At 37.4% G+C, this 19,292-nt stretch overlaps 2 protein-coding genes across 3 annotated transcripts; both read right to left on the bottom strand.

The window, feature by feature from the left end:
• Positions 1-2,794: 2,794 nt before the first annotated feature.
• LOC142625231 (uncharacterized) lies at positions 2,795-3,280 on the bottom strand. Its single transcript, XM_075798920.1, has one exon. It carries the CDS (start codon positions 3,278-3,280, stop codon positions 2,795-2,797), a length of 486 nt encoding a protein of 161 aa, XP_075655035.1.
• A 10,608-nt stretch (positions 3,281-13,888) lies between these two features.
• On the bottom strand, positions 13,889-18,773 carry LOC142624192 (shikimate kinase, chloroplastic-like). Of its 2 annotated transcripts, none has more exons than XM_075797728.1 (11): positions 18,544-18,773; positions 18,181-18,422; positions 17,196-17,254; positions 16,927-16,981; positions 16,763-16,835; positions 16,258-16,345; positions 15,244-15,326; positions 15,009-15,138; positions 14,792-14,870; positions 14,403-14,467; positions 13,889-14,239 (listed from the first exon to the last, which is right to left on the bottom strand). In XM_075797728.1, the coding sequence occupies exons 2-11, from the start codon at positions 18,404-18,406 to the stop codon at positions 14,183-14,185; spliced, it is 915 nt and encodes a 304-aa protein (XP_075653843.1). In that variant the 5' UTR covers positions 18,407-18,422; positions 18,544-18,773; the 3' UTR covers positions 13,889-14,182. The 2 variants fall into 2 exon arrangements, with proteins under 2 accessions (XP_075653843.1, XP_075653844.1); XM_075797729.1 differs by having other exon boundaries at positions 18,581-18,721.
• Between the last annotated feature and the right edge of the window lie 519 nt (positions 18,774-19,292).

The following is a 19,292-nucleotide window of genomic DNA, read 5'->3' as shown; positions in this document are numbered from 1 at the left end:
GACTAAAACCAGATCAACGACACTTATCAATGACACCATTGCTTCAATTATCAAGAAAACCTCAAATTACCATACCCATGATATTCAAGAAATTCAACATGAGATCCATCAAATGAAGGAATTACATAGCCAGCATTTCGAAGAAGTTCAATAGCAACTTGGTGTGATTCTGCAGAATTTTCTAATTTTGATTTAGAGAAATCCTCAGTGCAAACACCATGATCTAATGAAATCCATCCCTTAAACAATACTTTGGCATTGACATGTCCAAAATCTATCAAGTTGGAATTTCCTAAGTTTCGAGGAGAGGAACTTGCAGCTTGGGTGTATAAAGCAAATCAGTACTTCAGGTACTACAAAACCCTTATTCCTGAAAAGCTTTTAATGGCTGCATTCCACATGGAAGGAGAAGCTTTGATATGGTTTCAAGATGGAGAAGAAGCAGGTCTGTTTGGGGATTGGTCAAGTTTCATTCAAGCATTGCAAATGAGGTATGGAAGCATTACTTATGATGACCATTAACAAGATTGAGGTAGACAGCTAGTGTGTTTGCTTACAAAGGTCAATTTGAAGCTTTCTCAAACAAAATTAAAGGTCTCTTTGAGTCTCACAAACTTTGTTGTTTCTTGAGTGGGCTCATGAATGAAGTGAGATTAGCAATAAGGATGTTTGCCCCTCAATCCTTGAATGCAGCTTTTGGCTTGGCTAAAATTTAGGAGGAATACTTACTCAGCTCCAAAAAAGGACCTAAATCCTTTCAAGGAGTTGTCAAACCTTCCATTCTTGGAGCACCTCCTAAGCTATATTTGAAAGGAGAGTAAAAAATGAGGTTGCCACTAAGGAGGTTGACACCTACTAAGATCGATGAAAGAAGGAAACAAGGCTCTGTATTAATTGTGATGAGAAGTACCAGGTTGCTCATCAATGCAAAGGTGGAGCAAAGGTGTTTTTGTTAGAAGGCTTTCCTCTTACTGATGAGCCATCATCTCAGGTCAAGTTGTTAGAATTGGATGACAATGAAGTGGAGGTTCAAGTGGGGCAAGAATTAGGAAATAATGCCTTAGAAGCTGAAATTACCCTATATGCTTTAGTGGGTAGTCCTTCACCAAATACAATGAGGGTTAGAAGCAAGATTAGGTAATTGGGGTTAGTTTCCCTCATTGATTCAGGGAGTACACATAACTTTCTTGATCTTTCTGTGGTGTTGACTCTGAAATTACAAATAGATACTTCTCAAATAATGGAAGTGAAGGTGGATAATAGAGCTATGATTAAAACTAAGGGTGTTTGTCCTAGTGTGTCCTTATGGATTCAAGGTCATCAATTTTTTGTTGACTTGAATGTTCTTTCCTTTGGAAGCTATGATGTGGTGTTGGGGACTCAATGGTTGAGCACTTTGGGGGAATCTCATGAGATTTCAAATTGATGACTATGAAGTTTTGGTACTTGCAGAAATTGGTGCTGCTACAAGGGTTATTACCATTTGGGTCTTCCATTTTGGGAAGTGAGGAGATGTTTAAAAACCCTGTTAAAAAGGATTTAATCTTGCAAATCTCCATACCTGATTCAAGGGCAGCAACAGCTACATGTCAGCTTCAACAGCTTTGCAAGATTTACTCAATGAGTTTGGTGCTGTTTTTGAAGTTCCAGTGGGTCTAACACCCCATCCGAGGTCATGAACATTGCATTACACTCAAGGAAGGAGCTCAACCAGTTTGTGAAAGACCATATAGGTACCCTTATTATTAGAAATTTGAGATTGAAAAAATTGTGAAGGAACTATTAGAAGTAGGCTTAATTAGTCCTAGCCAAAGTCCTTTTTCATCACTTGTTTTGTTAGTTAGAAAGGCAGATGGTAGTTGGCGAATGTGCATAGACTATAGGTCTCTCAATAAGGCTACTATGAAAAATAAGTTCCCTATCCCTATTGTGGATGAATTGCTTGATGAACTCCATGGGGCTAGCATCTTTTCTAAACTAGATCTAAGGTCTAGTTATCACCAGATTAGAATGAAAGATAATGATATGCATAAGACAGCTTTTCTAATAGCAATCTTTTTGGTCTATTAGTTTTTTCGAGGGAACTAGGCCTCCTAGAGAAGATTAGATAGAGAGAGAGATATAGAGAATTGGTGAGAGGGAATTGCATATGCTTCTTGCTTACCTTTATTACTTCCCACCCATTCTGCTCTTATAGTAGAATGTTATACAATTTGTTATACAAATCAGTTACCACTGGACATTCAGTTACACTAGACCAACTAACTATACAACTGGCATAACTAACCTCCAGGCAATGATAGGTATAATAGCCAAAACTCTTATCATTCCATCCCCCTTTTTAAGACCTTGTCCACAAGGTAAAGCAACAAGACAACTCTAGGTACAATACAACCACTGGACAAAGCCAAAAGAAAATCAACACAACTGTTGGACACAACAATGCACTAGTGCTGCAGCACACATTGGACATAATAATGCACTAGTGTTGCAACACACATCACCACAATATCTTGGCAGAGTAGCTCCCCGTAGCCTTCAAAGTCAAGTCAACCCAACGATGCACCTAACAATACACCAGGAAATACAGCTACACCACCAATACACCCATTTTAGCTATAGCTACTCCACAGGTATACTCTTCCCTTTCCTATCATAGAACCTTGCCCACAAGGTAAGGAAATTGAAGTTGAAGCTTATAAAGAGATTCCCAAGTAGCATCTTCTTGTGACTGCCCTTGCCATTGGACCAAAACCTCAATAATGGTTCTACTCTTAAGTTGCTTTGACCTTTGCTACAAAATTGCAGTAGGTTCTGGATTGAGAAAGCCATCTGAATCAACAGGAGGAATGGTGGGAAGAGGAGTAATGTGAGCCCCCAACTTAGGCTTAAAGCAAGAGACATGAGAAACTGGGTGAAGAGGACAACCAACAGGCAAAGCTAATTTATAAGCAACTTGGCCTACCCTCTGTAGGATTTGGAAGGGACCAAAATACTTGGGAGATAGCTTGTTAAACCTTTTAGCTTTGAGGGACAATTGCCTATAAGGTTGGAGCCTCAAGTAGACCCAATCATCCACTTGAAAAGACTTGTCTGGCCTGTGCTGATCAGCTTGAGCCTTCATCCTAGCCTGAGCTACAATTAAGTTCTGCTTAAGAAGATTGAGGAGAACAGTTCTGTCATGAAGCAAAGCATCCACTACTGCCACCTGAGTGGTACCGGGAACATAGTCTAGGACTCTAGGAGGTGGGAAACCATAAAGGGCCTCAAATGGTGTCATTCTAGTAGAGGTATGGTAATTGGTATTAAACCAATACTCAGCTAGATACAACCAAGCAGCCTAAGTATGAGGCCTGTCCCCCACAAAGGCTCTCAAATACTGCTCCAAACTTCTATTCACAACCTCAGTTTGGCCATTAGACTAAGGGTGATATGCAAAAGACGTGGCTAGCTCAGTCCCTTGAAGTTTAAACAACTCCCTCCAAAAGGCAGAAGTGAAGGTAACATCCCTATCACTGACAATGGTCCTAGGTAAACCATGCAATTTAAACACCCCTTTCATGAACACCAAAGCCACCTTGGAAGCAGTAAAAGGGTGTGACAGGGCATGCAATGCACAAATTAAATGAGCCTATCAACCACCACAAAAATTACTTCAAAACCTTTAGATTTAGGAAGGCCAGTGATAAAATCCATACTAATGTCAAGCCAAGGTTTGTCTAGAATAGGGAGTGGTAGCAATAAACCAACAGGTTTAGAAGTGTCCACTTTTATACATTGGCATGTTCCACAAGTTTTTATATGATGCTTGATGTCATGTTTCATGCCAAACTAGAAGAAATCATGCTGAATTTGTGGCATAGTTTTCACATAACCAGAATGACCCCCAAGAGGACTATTATGAGCATGTTGAAGAACCAAAGGTTTCAGTGGAGAAGCAGAACTGAGGAACACCTTATTTCTGTAAAGTAGAAGGCCATTCTGAAGAGAGAAATGAGCAAGAAGAGCATCACTGGCCAAAGCAGAGAGTAAATGTTGAAACTCATAATCAGTCTGATAGTTATCTTTCAAAATATCTAGCCAAATGGGACAGGGAAATGAAATTAAGTAAAAATGAGCATCATCCTGAGGCGCAGCCAAAGACAAAGATGAAGATGAAGATGTATAAGAATGAGCATGCTTTATGAATGATAAAGAGGAGGGAAGGTCAGACACTCTCCTAGAAAGAGCATCAGCTGCCTTGTTCTCTTGGCCTTTCTTATATTCCATCGAAAAAGAGTACCCCAAAAGCTTTGTGATCCACTTCTGTTGAACAAGTGTTCCTATCCTCTGCTTTAACAAAAATTTCAAGCTTTGCTGATCTGTTTTGATGATAAATGGCTTGCCCACAAGGTAAGGTCTCCACCTTTTCACTGCAGTAACCAAGGTAAGGAACTCTTTTTCATAAGTGGACAAGTGTAAAATTCTGCCCTTGAGAGCTTGACTATGAAAATCCAATGGTCATTGGTCTTGCATCAACACAACCCCAATGCCACTCCTAGAAGCATCACACTCCACCACAAATGTTTTAGAAAAGTCAAGAAGGGCAAGGACAGGAGGGTTAGACACAGCTTGTTTAAGAGAGATAAAGGTTGAGTCAGCTTGGGCAATCCAAGTAAAAGCATCCTTATTGAGTAGGGCAGTCAAGGGAGCAGCAATAGTGCCATAGTTCTGAATAAACTTCCTATAATAACCAGTCAAGCCCAAGAGCCCCTTAAAGCTTTCACTATCGTAGGCACAGGCCACTGTTGCATAGCTTCAGTTTTCTTGGGATCTGTTCTAACCCCTTGACCCAAAATCAAATGCCCCAAATATTCAACCTCTCCACAGCCAAAGACACATTTACTTTGCTTAGCATACAATTGATTGGAAAGTAAGACTGATAAGATAGTCCTTAAGTGAGTAATATGATCCCCCAAATTCCTGCTAAACACTAGAATGTCATCAAAGAAAACCAACACAAACTTTCTCAAGTAGGGCTTAAAAATATGATTCATTAATGATTGAAAAGTAGAGGGAGCATTGGTTAGGCCAAACGGCATAACAAGAAACTCATAATGCCCCTCATGAGTCCTAAAAGCAGTCTTGTCAATGTCATAGTCCCTTATTCTAATTTGATGGTATCTTGATCTGAGATCCAATTTAGAAAACATGGATGCACCACATAACTCATCTAGTAATTCATCTACAACAGGAATGGGGTACTTGTCTTTAACAATGGCTTTGTTAAGGGACCTATAGTCAATTCACATCCTCTAACTACCATCTGCTTTCCTCACCGGTAAAATAGGAGAAGCAAAAGGACTATGACTCACCCTAATGAAACCAACTTCAAGTAACTCATGCACTATTTTTTCTATCTCAGTTTTTTGGTAAAAGGGGTACCTGTAAGGTCTTTCACAGATTGGAGAAGTGCCCTCCTTCAAAACAATCTAATGCTTATGATCCTTTATAGGAGGTAGACCACTTGGCATGTCAAAGACCTGCTTGATCTCAAGTAACAAGTTGGTAATGGCTGAAGATTGTAGCACTACAGGAAGTGGAGTAGAGCAAGACACAATTTGCAATGCCAACCCTTTCTTGACTAGGGGTTTAAAGAATTGGTCACCATCCTGAAGAACAGGAGTAAAGGATTTCAAGCCTTGTAGCAGCACTGATTTATTTTGGTAAACAAACTGCATAGTAAGATGCTTGAAATTCCACTAAATAAGGCCTAATGGGTATAGTCACTGAGTCCTTAGAACCACATCACAACCCCCCAAAGGCAAAACACTTAATTCTATCTGAAAAAGAGTCCCTTGTTCCCTTATTTGAACTCCACAACAAGCTCCTTTAGTTCTTAGGACATCCCCATTAGCCACTTTAAATTCAAAACAGTCTTGAGTTGAAATTGGTAACTGCAACAGGTTCCAAAGAGCCTTATCCAGAACATTATGAGTGCTCCCACTATTAATCAAAATTACCATATCATGATGATTGATTCTGCCCCAAACACACATGGTACCTGGTGATGGACTACCCAATAGTGCATTAAGATTGATTTTTGCAAACCCTTCAGTGCATCTATTTTCATCAAACTGGTGCAACTCCTGTTGAGAATTATAGACATCACACACCCCCTCCAACTACACACTTCTATCAACCTCCTTAGGTACTTCTTGTAAACCTTCCAAAAGAAAGATTCTTGGGGTCCTGCACTTATGACCTATATTCCATTTATCTTCACAGTAGTAGCACAAGCCCTTTTTTCCTCTTTTCCTCCATTTGTGCTAGAGAAATCTTCTGAATTGGTAGTTTTGAACCTTTAGGATCATTCTTGATCACTGGTGGAGGACCAAGAATTGAGGTTTTGATTCCCTCATTCCAAGTTCTTGGATTTGTATTCCTTCTACTTGCCCTTAAATATTCTTCTTGGATCTTTGCAAGACCAAAAGCAGCACTCAAATTCTGGGGGTTCAACTTTCTGACAAGCAATCTAATTTCATCCTTAAGACCACTTAGAAAACAACCTAGTTTATGCTTCTCAGATAATTCTTTGATTCTATTGGACAGTGCTTTAAACTAACCCTTGTACACAGCCACACTACCAACTGGTATGAGCCTAGTCAAAGTTTCCATCAGATCATCATAGGCAGTGGCTCCAAATCTAATGTGTAAAGCCCTTACAAAAGCTTCCCAACTTGTGAATTGGCCAGCTTCTTCTGCTCCTTGAAACCAAATCAAAGCCTCTTCCTCCATATGATAGGAAGCTAACAAAATCTTTTGAATAGGTGGGGTATTGTACAATTGAAAAAAAAAAGTAATGAGCCTTATACACCCAACCCGATGGATTTTCACCTCTAAACTTTGGAAATTCCAATTTCACTGATCTTGGAATTGGTGCTAAGGTTGTCTCTAATGCCACTGACTACCAGCCTTTGTAAGTTCTTGCACAGTCTAAGTCAAAGTTTGCACCATGCCTGTAATAGCATCTATCTTCTGATTGAGTCCTAGTATTTCTTGTGCATTATGGTCTGTGGCAAGAGAAAGAACATGGACTTTATCGTTTAAAATAGAGGAGGATCGGGTTTCTGTCATGGCAACAGAAATTGGCTTTGATACCAATTGATAGCAATCTTTTTGGTCTGGTAGTTCTTTCGAGGGAACTAGGCCTCCTAGAGAAGATTAGACAGAGAGAGCGAGATATAGAGAATTGGTGAGAGGGAATTGAATATGCTTCTTGCCTACCTTTATTACTCCCCACCCATTCTGCTCTTATAGTAGACTGTTATACAAATCAGTTACCACTGGACATTCAATTACACTAAATCAACTAACTATACAACTGGCATAACTAACTTCTAGGCAATGATAGGTATAATAGCCTAAACTCCTATCATTTTCGTACTCATGAGGGTCACTATAAGTTTTTGGTTATGCCCTTTGGTTTAACCAATGCACCTTCTACATTTCAAGCCCTAATGAATGATGTATTCAAGCCATTCTTGAGACACTTTGTTTGTGTTTTTTTTATGACATTTTAGTCTTTAGCAAGAACTTACATGATCTCTTTAATTCATTTGAGAGCTGTTTTGGAAGAACTTCTTAAACACCAGCTCTTTGCTAAGAAAACCAAATTTGTTTTTAGCTGTTCTAAGGTGGAGTACCTGGGAAATGTCATTTCTGGTGAAGGTGTCAAGGCTGATCCAAATAAGACAGCTGCTATGCAGCATTCACCAAGACCCCAGAATGTTCAGGCTTTTAGGGGATTTCTAGGTTTGATAGGATACTACAAAAAATTCATTGAAGGATACGACTCCATTGCTCAACCTCTAACTAAGTTACTCAAGAAAGATTCATTTCACTAGAATGATGTAGCTAAAGCTGCCTTCAATCAATTGAAAGAGGCAGTCTCTCATCCTTCTGTCCTAGCTTTGCTAGATTTTAACAAGCCCTTTATTATTGAGTGTGATGCACCAGGGGTTGGACTTAGGGATGTCTCAATGCAAAACATGAGACCTATAGCTTTCCATAGCCAGGTTTTGAGGGGTAAGAGTCTTCATTTTTCTACTTATGAAAATGAGTTGTTAGCACTGGCTACAGCAATGAAGAAATGGATACCCTATGTCCTTGGAAGTCCTTTTATTGTTCGAACGGATCATCAAAGCCTAAAATTTTTATTGGAGCAGAGGGTGGTACTCTAGCACAACAGAAATAAATCACTAAACAATTGGGTTATGTCTTTATTATGGAATATAAGAAGGGGACTGGGAATAGAGTTGCTGATGCTCTTTCAAGACAGATGGAGTCAAAATTGAAGCCTTTTACAGATAAGGCAGACCTCACTCATGGTACAATTAGCTATTTTTTGTTGTTATCATTTCAGATCCTACTTGGTTGGATAAGCTAAAGGACGGCTATTATCAAGATGAAGAGATTATGCATTTGATTTAGTCTTTGCATTCGGGCGTAGCCACTCCAAAAGGCTTTTCTCTGCATAATGGTTTTCTCCTATACAAGGGCAGATTCTATTTGGGTTCTCAATGCTCCTTAAAGCCCTTGGTTCTTGCTCATGTTCACAGCAGCCCTGTTGCAAGTCATTTTGGTTTTCTTAAGTCCTTTCGTAGAGCTAAACAAGAATTTTATTGGAAGGGCATGAAGTCAGACCTCAAGAAGTTCATTAGGGAATGTGATGTTTGTCAAAGAATTAAGGCTGATATTGTTGCTCTAGCAGGCTTATTAGAACCTTTAGCCATTCATACTAAACTATGGACTGACGTGAGTCTTGATTTTGTTGAAGGGTTACCAAATTCCCAAGGGTTTGAAGTTATCTTGGTTATGGTTGATAGACTGACCAAATATGTCCATTTTATACCTTTGAGTCATCCTTATATAGCTACTAAGGTTGCTGGGCTATATATGCAATATGTCTTCAAACTACATGTTCTTCCAACCTCTATAGTTAATGACAGGGATGCCACTTTTACTTCAAATTTCTAATCTGAGTTGTTCAAGTTGCAAGGAGTTGATTTAGCCATGTCTACTACTTATCACCCTCAGTCTAATGGCTAAACTAAGATAGTGAACAAGAGTCTAGAACAATACTTGAGAGCCTTTGTTGGAGATAGACCTCACAGGTGGGCTAATTGGCTTTCATTGGCTGAGTATTGGTTTAATACCAATTTTCACACTTCCATTAAACTCACTCCATTTGAGACATTATATGGCTATCATCCTCCTAAACTTCAAGAATATATTTCAGGCATTTCAAGGGTGGCAGCAATAGATTCTCTTTTTACTTAGAGGCAACAGATATTAGCTACACTCAAGGCTAATCTAGTGGCTGCTCAGAAGAGAATGAAGCTTTTTGTAGATAAATGCAGAACTAAAAGGTCTTTTCAAGTAGGAGATTGGGTGTTTTGAGGTTGCAACCTTACAAGTAGAAGTCTTTAGCCTCTTAGGGTAAATGGAAGTTATCTCCAAGGTTTTATGGCCCCTTCCAGGTGCTTCAAAGGGTGGGGAGGTAGCCTACAAGCTGGATTTACCTACTGACAGTAAGATACATCCAATTTTTCATGTCTCTTTTTTGAAGCTGAAGTTGGGATAACAAATCTCTCCATTGCCCACTTTACCACCCTTAGATGAGTCAGGTCAAATTATTCCAAAACCTGTAGCTGTTCTACAAACCAGAACTAAGAGTTTGAGGTCTAGGTCTATTACGGAAGTTCTAGTACAGTGGTTGGGCACTACACTTAAGGATGCTACTTAGGAATCATTGCACCAGTTGAAGCTCAAGTTTCCTTACCTTGTGGGTAAGGTCTTTTAAATGGGAGGGGTATGTCAAGACTCTGTACAGATGTTATAATTGGGTTAGTAACAAGCTATTGGATTGATTGTAACTAATTAGGATCTGTTGTATAGATAAGTTGGTACAGATAGGATGTGGTTAAGAGAAGTTAGTTAGGTTGGTTAGTTATAATAACTAACTGAAAGTAACTGCCAGAAGCTATGGAATTAGCTATTAAAGGACTTGTATCTTGTACATCAAATTCATAACAAAAATAACAGAAGTTTCATTGTTCTTGATCTCTAATTCTTCCCTCTATCTCGTCTCTGTCTTAAGGAGGACTAGTTCCCTCGAAACAACCACTCATAATTCCATATTCCACAATTAATTCCCACCTAGAAGCTTAACACACACACACACACACACACACACATATAATAAAATAAAAAATACTAGATACTAAGGGCCTATTTGGTTTTGAGATAACTCAAAACTCAATTCTAAATTTTCCGTTTTCATCACTCAAAATTATATCTCATATCTTTATCTCTATTTTTCTCTCAACTTTATCCCATAAATGTTTGGCTCAAAAACTCAAATTTAGTTCTCAATTAAAAGAAGTCTATTTTGCTAAACATAATGGACCCACATGCTGACATGTATTAAACGGTAACATAAGCTATTTTCTTTTCACTCTCCCCCATTTTTCTTTGTTTTCTATGTCTCACTCTCCTCTTTCTCTGCAATTTTCTATCCTCCTCACTAATCTGGTCAACTACCAACCCACTGGATCATTACCCTCCATCTTCCTCCTCATCGGCTGATATATGACTTCCATAGATCGGTACAACCCCTCACTCTGTGTGTGTGTGTGTCTCTCTCTCTCTCTCTCTCTCTCTTTGCTATTAGGTGTGCTTGCTACTACTTTGGCACTCTAAATCTCAGATTTTTTTCCTTTTACCCATAGTCACAAACAACATCAAAGGAAGAGCAAGCTCGCGCGAGACTTCTCCACCCAAACCCATTGGATTGGTTGACCACAGTCTCTCAAATCTTCACACAGACCATTGCTCGAATCAGTCTCTCTCTTCCCTCTCGCTTTTTTTCATTTATGTTGTCATAGTGTGATCGTGGGTTTGTGTTTATTGTGAGCGTGATTGTAGGTTTGTGTTTATGGGTTTGATAAAAATTGTCTCAAGTGTTTGTGGGTGTGATTGTGGGTTTGTGTTTATGAGTTTGATAAAAAATTGTCTCAAATTTTTGTGGGTTTGTGTTTGTTGTGGGTGTCATTGTGGGTTTGTGTTTGTGGTTTTGATGAAAATTGTGTCAAATTCAATTCTCAAAGAGTCTGCAGATTAGCTTCATATGCAAGAGGAAGACAGCTTCAAAGCTAACATGTTGAGGGATTTTTTTTTGTGATTTTCGGTGAGGAAAGCAAAGGAAGAGAAAGAAAGAAAGAGAAAGAAACTCTGAACCATAAGCACTAGTATAAGAGGATGCATAACAGTTGCTATCTTACAGCCTCAAAAGCTATTTTATCTATTATATCATCCCATTTTACAATAAACCCTACATCTAAGTTTTTTTTTTTTTCCATACACCACAATAAAATAATATAAATCAACACAATAAAATAATATTACTACATAAAATATTATAAATGTCTCTTCTCTACCTCTCCGTCCCCTTTCTCTATCCAACACCACCTCAATGTCATAGGGGTGTCAATTCGAGTTAGCGTGTCGGATTCGTGTCATGTCAAGGTAGGGGTATTCGACTAAATGACTCAACCCTAACCCGACCCATTTAATAATCGTGTCATAATCCTTCAACCCTAATCCAACCTGCTAATAAGATGGGTTGACCTAACCCAACCCATTTGATATGCTTAGTAAACGAGTCGTGTTGGGTTCACACGAATGTAACACAACCCCTTTCAACTTGCATAATATTAAATATAACATCCATCTAGAAATAATTTTTTTTACATCTCAAAAGGAGTGCATACACTTCAAGTCTTCAACTCACATTCAAAATAATATAATTCAACAAAAATATAACATTCTTCTAGAAATAAGTTCTTTACACTCCAAAAGAAGTGAATACACTTCAACCCAAATTGAAAATAATATAGTTTAACAAAAATAAAATAACATAGTTCAACAAAAACAAGTGGGCCATATCATGCAATCAAGAAAAACACAAGGCACAAGAGTAAGTTTATTGTACAAAAGCATTATGCAGAAAAAATAAACACATGAGAGAGAGAGAGAGAGAGAGAGAGAGAGAGAGAGAGAAATAGCCGGTTTGAGAGTTGACACTTTGAGTTTGGTTATTGGGCATGAGAAGAGTAGTACGACTAAAAATTTCTTTTTTTTTAAAAATATATATATATATTTATATGAAGGTTTAGAAATTTAGGGTTTGTAGGGTTTAGAAATCTAAGGTTTGTAAAGTTTCAATTTCCAATTATATCCCTTGTAAAATTTTGTAATTACTCACTTTTCTTTTTAAATTTAAAATATATGTTGGATATAAAAGGTATTTGATAAATCTAAAATAAGATGAATATTTATTTGTTATACGAGTTAAACGGGTTGTGTTAAGTGGGTCATTTCGGGTTGACACAAATAAATTGGTGTGTCAAATGTGTTTATTGCGGGTTACGCGGGTTGACCCGCTTATAACACGTTTCTTATTGTGTTGCTTTTTGGTCAACCCATTTATGACCCAAATCTATTAAGGCCCAACCCTAACCCGAAAAAACCCGTGTCGTATTCGCGGGTTGGGTCGAACATTGACACCCATCAATTGATTCAAATGCAAGCCCAGCCATCGAAATTGATGCCCAAGCACCACTGAAACAACCCAACACCACTGAAACGGCCTACCCACATCGATTCAAACAAACTCCAGCCACTGAAATCGATTCAACAACCCACAACCACCATCAATTAAATAACACATAGCCACCACTGATTCAACAAGCCAGCCAACACCCAAACAACTATCATTGATTCAAACCTAGCCACCACCAGAATGACCCACACCAATTCAATACCGGAGCTAAAACCCAACCAACACCGAACCCAACAACCACCAAACCTCCATGATCCATGACCCAAACAGTATAGGAGCTGAAACCCAACCACAACGATCCATGACCCACGATCGCTATCACCTTCAAGCCTCCACCACACCAACCCCAGCCACAACTATAACCCTCACACAAAACCCATTTGCAGTCCATACCACCACCATCACCACGAGAATGAGAGAAAGGAAGAAGAAAGATAGTCTGAGAGAGAGAGAGATAGAGATAGATAAGAAGAAGAAGAAAGAGTGAGAGGTTGGTGGCGTGATTGAAGAGAGAGAAGAGGAGATATTTTTAGTAAAATAAAATAAAATAAAATTTGTTTACATTTGAAGCTATAGTTTGTTTTTTATAAATATAGAACCAATTGTTCACAGTTGGTACAAAATACAGCCACCCACACTCGAATGTTGCTCATTTTTTGTTAGTTAGTTGCTAAAATAGCAACTGGGGGATTTTTACAACTCCCGGTACTAGTGCTCTAAGAAAAAGCCATTGGGGAGGGGAGTGTAAAGGCAGCTCTAACTTGACGTGGACCATACAAAGAAGTGGGTCCCATCAGTTGTTAATAATTACAAAAATGCCACTTTACTCAATTTTCATAATCAGAAAACAACCAAACTTGTTCTCAATTTCATCACTCAAACTCAATTTTTTTAAGTTTTGAGTGATGAAAATTGAGTTATGAAAACTAAACTAAACAACATGAATTTTGGAGGAGTCCACATTTTTTGAGTTTTGGGTGATGAAAACTAGTTATATAACTCAACTTTCATCAATCCAAACACCCTCTAAATGTTTGTTTGGCATTTACTTTTTCCTTTTTAACTTTTATGTATTCTCTTTTTTAAAGTATAAATATGTATTAGCGCACTTTCAACCAACAAAAACCAAATAAGCTAATGTTAATCACACTTTACATGAACAAATTTTATTACAGCTGAAGCTAAATTCAAGGTTAAAAGAAAATAACTTTTTTTAAAACCAAATTGGCATTTTAAAACACAAAGCATCATTGATTATTTAAGAAACCGTCCGTATAAAAGGTTAACATTGAATTCCTTATCTGAGATCAGCCACTATGTACACCTATGGCATCTTTGACATTACAATGAAAACCTTACAATAATTCATTTCAGATATCTTTGAATGCCAGATAGATAGCAACACACAACACATGCCATGTTCCATTACTAAAATTAGAAACATGGCATGCATGCCCGAACATAATGAAAATCATGAAGTACCTAATAGGCTTAATACGTGTATAGAAGCTTGTTGAACTACAATCCAAAATCGCCATTTTCTTCCTTTAGAAAGCCCTCAATTTGTTCAAGCGCCTGGAAAAATATGAAGTCAAACTAGCTAAGCAATAGGAACATAATATGCATAACCAAGTTTCAAAAATACTCAAATATTTCTCTGGCTATTTTCCACAGGCCTAAAAAAAGGGGGGGGGGGGGGGGGGGTGGCTAACTACAATGAAGAGAGAGAGAGAGCTACCTCAATTGCTATGGCAGTGGGCGAGAGATTTGACACATCTCTATGTCCTAGTTTAGCTGCAATTTCTGCAAAGAGAACACTTGCCTTGAGCACTTTTTAAATAAGCATCCTGGCTAACCCCAACATAAAATAAAGGCGCATCTGAACTATGATTTTTTTTTTTTTGGCGTCAGTATTACATGTACAGCCAGTGCATGTTGGAACTATGACACCCTCTACCTTACTATTACAAGAGAAGATATGCCATTTGAGTTAGAGCCCCAATAAAGCACAATGACTAGAAACAAGAAATAATCCTCCAAAAGTAAACAACAATTTCTCTTCTTCCTTTTGCTTCTTTTTCTTGGCCACACATAAAAACAACCAAACAAGAAGACAAGGCCACATACCTTCCAGGGAAACCCGCGCATTAGCATTGGCATATGCGTCACTCCTCTCCTCCATAAGAGTGGACAGCCGCGTGAGAGTCTGCTGGGAAGTAAATTGTCAAAAGGTATCGGCGATTACAAATTCAACTTGGATCACTCCCATATAACCCACAAACGAGAATTTAAAGATTTATCTTATCTTACTGATAATTTTTAGCATGGAAGACAAATGGCCTACCTTTGTGTATGCATCACCTGAATCATGATGCAAAAGGGGGCGAGAACCAGTTCCAACAGCTGCAATTCTACGAGCCAAATCTTCCAAGGGAACATCTAACCAAACACTTATCCCTTTCTGCATATATTTCCTGATGATTCAAATAAAAGACATTCTCATTTACCCAAGTGACAGACATTTGACCATACCAAAAAAAAAAAAAAACATTAGTTCTCATTTGCATGTTAACTATTACCAGTTGATGGGCCGAACAACTGCACCTCCACCAGTAGAAACAACTAGTTGATGCATCAAAGATAGCTTTCGCAGTACCTCAGTCTAAAAGGAAAAAGTAAAATCATAAACCTTGATTTTAATAATAAAAATAATAAAGAAGGAAAAAGGGACTTTATAATTAGCAGCACCTATTGAGGGCTAACAAACATGTCCTTCATCCTTTGTCAAACATGACCACTCATATTAACACCAATTTTGACATTTACAAACCACCAACTTTTATTTGCTTTCAAATTCCTCACGTCACATTTCATGATACAGTTAACGTCCAAGCACTTATGCTATTTAATATTACTAAACCTAGTTTCTATATATATTACACACACACACACACATATAAACCTAGTATATGTGGACTGTGGAACTTCTTTTATGGTTCTCTTCTACAATTACCCTATGTTGACATGTATCTTTCAAAAATATCTTAACAACAAATACAGAGAATACAGCTTCCTTATTTTTTGCAGTGTGAAGTGTTAACCTTTCCCATGTGAAAAGAACATTAGTTTCTGAACCACATTGTCAGTTAAAGGTAAAGAAAGTCCTAGAGTAAAATCAAAACATTGACAAAAAGCCCTAAATGATGTTAAATTAGCTTCACATTAAAATAATATTAAGAAAAATGGATAGAAATGCTATGAAAAGAATGCGTAGTAATCTAGAATATACAAGGAATAAAATATAGTGGTTTTACTTCCACATTTATAAGTTCCCTTAAATGTGAAATCATCCAAATATATGGGGGAACTGAGGGAAGACAGAGAAACGGCAACAATATAATTTCAATTACAAAGAAACCCACATTCTTTGGGAAAGGGGAAATAGAAATAAGCATAGTGCACAATATAATTCCAATTACAAAGAAACCCACATTCTTTGGGAAAGGGAAAATAGAAACATGCATGGTGCACGAGTCTCTAAAGTCACAAAGAAACTGCAGCAAATGTATTAAAATCAGTACTTCCTAACCAACCTCCTTATCTCTGAAGAAGCCCTCTCCATAGAGCTTGAATATTTCAGCTACAGAAGTTCCATCAACCTCCTGCTCCACCAATTTGTCGCTGGAGCATCCACAAATAATATTAAAGACTCCACAAACAATATTAATATGCAGAATTGTTCAGCAGGAAATACATTGTGCCTGTGAAGTAGGAAAATGCAAGGAAATGCAAGGAGTGATGAAATTTTAGATGTTCACAGTTTCAAATCAGAATCCATGTACTAAAAATTAGACCAGATTGTGTGCACCAAGATTCATATTTTTCAATAAGTACAGATTCTGAGAGTCCATCAATTCACTTGATATTGGATTCCGCACTATTTAACTATGGAAAGAGTGAGATATTGTGGGGAGAAATTACAGAATAGCATCCTTCCTAATACAAATTCTCCCTCCTTCCCCTCAACCTTTCCAAGATTCAAACGGAGGATGTATGTTTTTCCTAAAAGGCCTACCAGGAATTAGTCAGAGTACAAACCTATCAAAAAAGGAATAACCAAGTACTTGTGACAAAACCTTGCCCACTGTTGTTTTTCCAGAGCCCATCATGCCTGCATTCACAATTTCAGTATAGTTCAAGTACCAGAATAATTAAATCTTTCACAAAATAAACAGGGCTTAAATTTAAACAAAGAAACTGACCAACAAGATATATACAGCGTCCACTTAAATATGGCCCGATCTCTTGTGACTTATTCTGCAATTTTATTAACTTCTAGTAAGCAAAATACCCAAAAGCTGTGTCCTTAGATGAGCAACAACCCAACCTCAAACGATTTAACTTTGAGGCCATAATTTATGTAAACATTTAACGTAAATAGATGCCAATTTCAATAAAGAAAAGAAAAACACATCATGTCACCTTGCTTCATGGACCCAAATTAAACTACGAAAGAGATATTATGTCATACCTTCAAAATCAGAGCTTCATCGAAAGGAGCTTGAAAACCTCCAGATTCCAAAAGCGAAGCTACAAAAGTAAAATTAAAAATAACTTTCAATACTCAGAAATGAAAGAACTTAGGTCACTACACGAGTGCATGCAAAGAAGAGATAGAATCAAAATGCTATTCCATACTTTAAGGTACAAAAGCAACACACTCATGTCCTCAAAATCATCTAACTAATATACCGGTCTCAAAAATATCCTGTCATTGCATTAAACTATCATTAAAATATGTGCTCCAAGTCATTAAGGATTGCAGTTGTTCTATAGCTTTCAAGCTATGACATCCAGATTTAATGGGTCATCTAATATGGTTAAGATCAAAGAATGTGAAATAAAAGGAAACATTTCCTAGGCCAGTGTACTCAATGACCTTCAGAAACCCAAACCACAAACAAACAAGTCCAGCCGTTTCATTACGGCAATCCATCCAACAGTGGATTATGAAAGCAATAACCCTAAAAGATAAAATCTTTGTTCAAAAACTAATGTAGAAGTTTCACAAAAACTACAACTCGATCCCCTTATCCTAATGCATCACCGCTGCCTTCTACACTTGTTCACAAAGTGCCACACATTAAGCATTTTAAGCTACACTCGTACCTGTTTAAACAAGGAGCTCAGCGAGATTACACAATAAACCTCACTCTTCAACATGCTGATCTGAGTTTTGCCTAAATTCTCAATTCAATCGCAGTAAAACAAATTGATCAACAGTTTGATCCGGAATAATCGCTATTCTATGACCATAAATTAATTAATTAAAGCAACAACCAATTTCAAAAAAATTACTCACTCTATTAGCTCTACAAATCAAAAATCAAAACACAAAACACAAAACACAAAAAAAAAAAAAAAACCATATTTACATTAAATGTGTGTGTGTGTGTGTGTGTGTGTGTGTGTGTGTGTATAATTAAAAGTGAAAGATAGAATCGTCTGTGAAATACCTGGAAAGTTCTTGTAAGAACAGGAAACCTCCAACGACACCGTTTTGTGCCGATTCGAATTCCTTGTTTTAGGTTGAAGCTGAGCAGAGACTAGCACTTGAAGCCTATCTTGCTCTCTGAATCGCCGAGAAAACCGTACGGAACCGCCGGTTCCGATTCTCCTTGTGATTTTCTCCGAATCGATCCGCGGAGAAACCAGCAAACCATTTGCAACTTTGGCCTCCATTGATTTTCTCTAAGAACTTAAGGAAAAAAAAAGACCGAATTAGCGGTACCAAAACGTAAAGTAAGGCTAATTTTCCTTCACTTTCTCGGCAACCAAACAGAAAGAAAAATGAAAACGCAATGCGGTTGGTTAAATACCTGAAAAATCAGAAAAAGTGTAGGAATCAAAACGCACCGGATGGTGAAATATTTGCAGTTGCAGGCCACGGAACGCGCAGTTATTGTTGCGACGAAAGAGTTTATTTGTGTGTTGGTTGTGGGGATTCGCACTACCTGGTTGTGTGTGATAGGAGTTTTGAAATGGTCTTATATAGGAAAAGGACTGGTATTTTGGGTTGGTGGCGGTGGTTGTTGTTGTGGTTGTTGTTGAGACTTGAGATGAAAAGTACGAAGAGTTAAAAGAGCTAACACTGTATACACCGTAGAAATGTAATATTAGTAATAGTATACTGTAAACCGTACTAGGTTTTGCAACTAGGGAGTGTGCAGTTAAAAAAATTAAAATAAAAAATGTATTACTAAAAATTTTCTTTTCATTGACTAAACTAAAAATTTTCTTCTTTCCAGATTAGCCATCTAAATCAACTTCTATTAAATGTTGCGGTTAACTGTTCAAAAAAAAATTTAAACAAAATATAATTTTTAAATGAAAAAAATTAATTAATGATTGTAAAAATATTTTTCATAATTTTATATTAAAAAAATTAATGGAACTTGTCCAAAATGCCTGAATTTAATAAATTTAAAATTTAGAGGACTGAAATGAATAAAATTAAATTAAAAAAATTTAAAGGAATTGTGGTGAAATTTAGAAGGTGAGTTTTGCATTTTAACAAAAAAAATAAAACTATTAAAATAAGTTATTAAGGTCTTGCTTTGTATGTGAT

The sequence above is a fragment of the Castanea sativa genome, chromosome 2 (assembly GCF_040712315.1).
Source record: "Castanea sativa cultivar Marrone di Chiusa Pesio chromosome 2, ASM4071231v1".
NCBI lineage: Eukaryota > Viridiplantae > Streptophyta > Magnoliopsida > Fagales > Fagaceae > Castanea > Castanea sativa.
The sequence above is the reverse complement of the archived record's forward strand: the minus strand, read 5'-3'. Positions and strand labels throughout refer to the sequence as shown.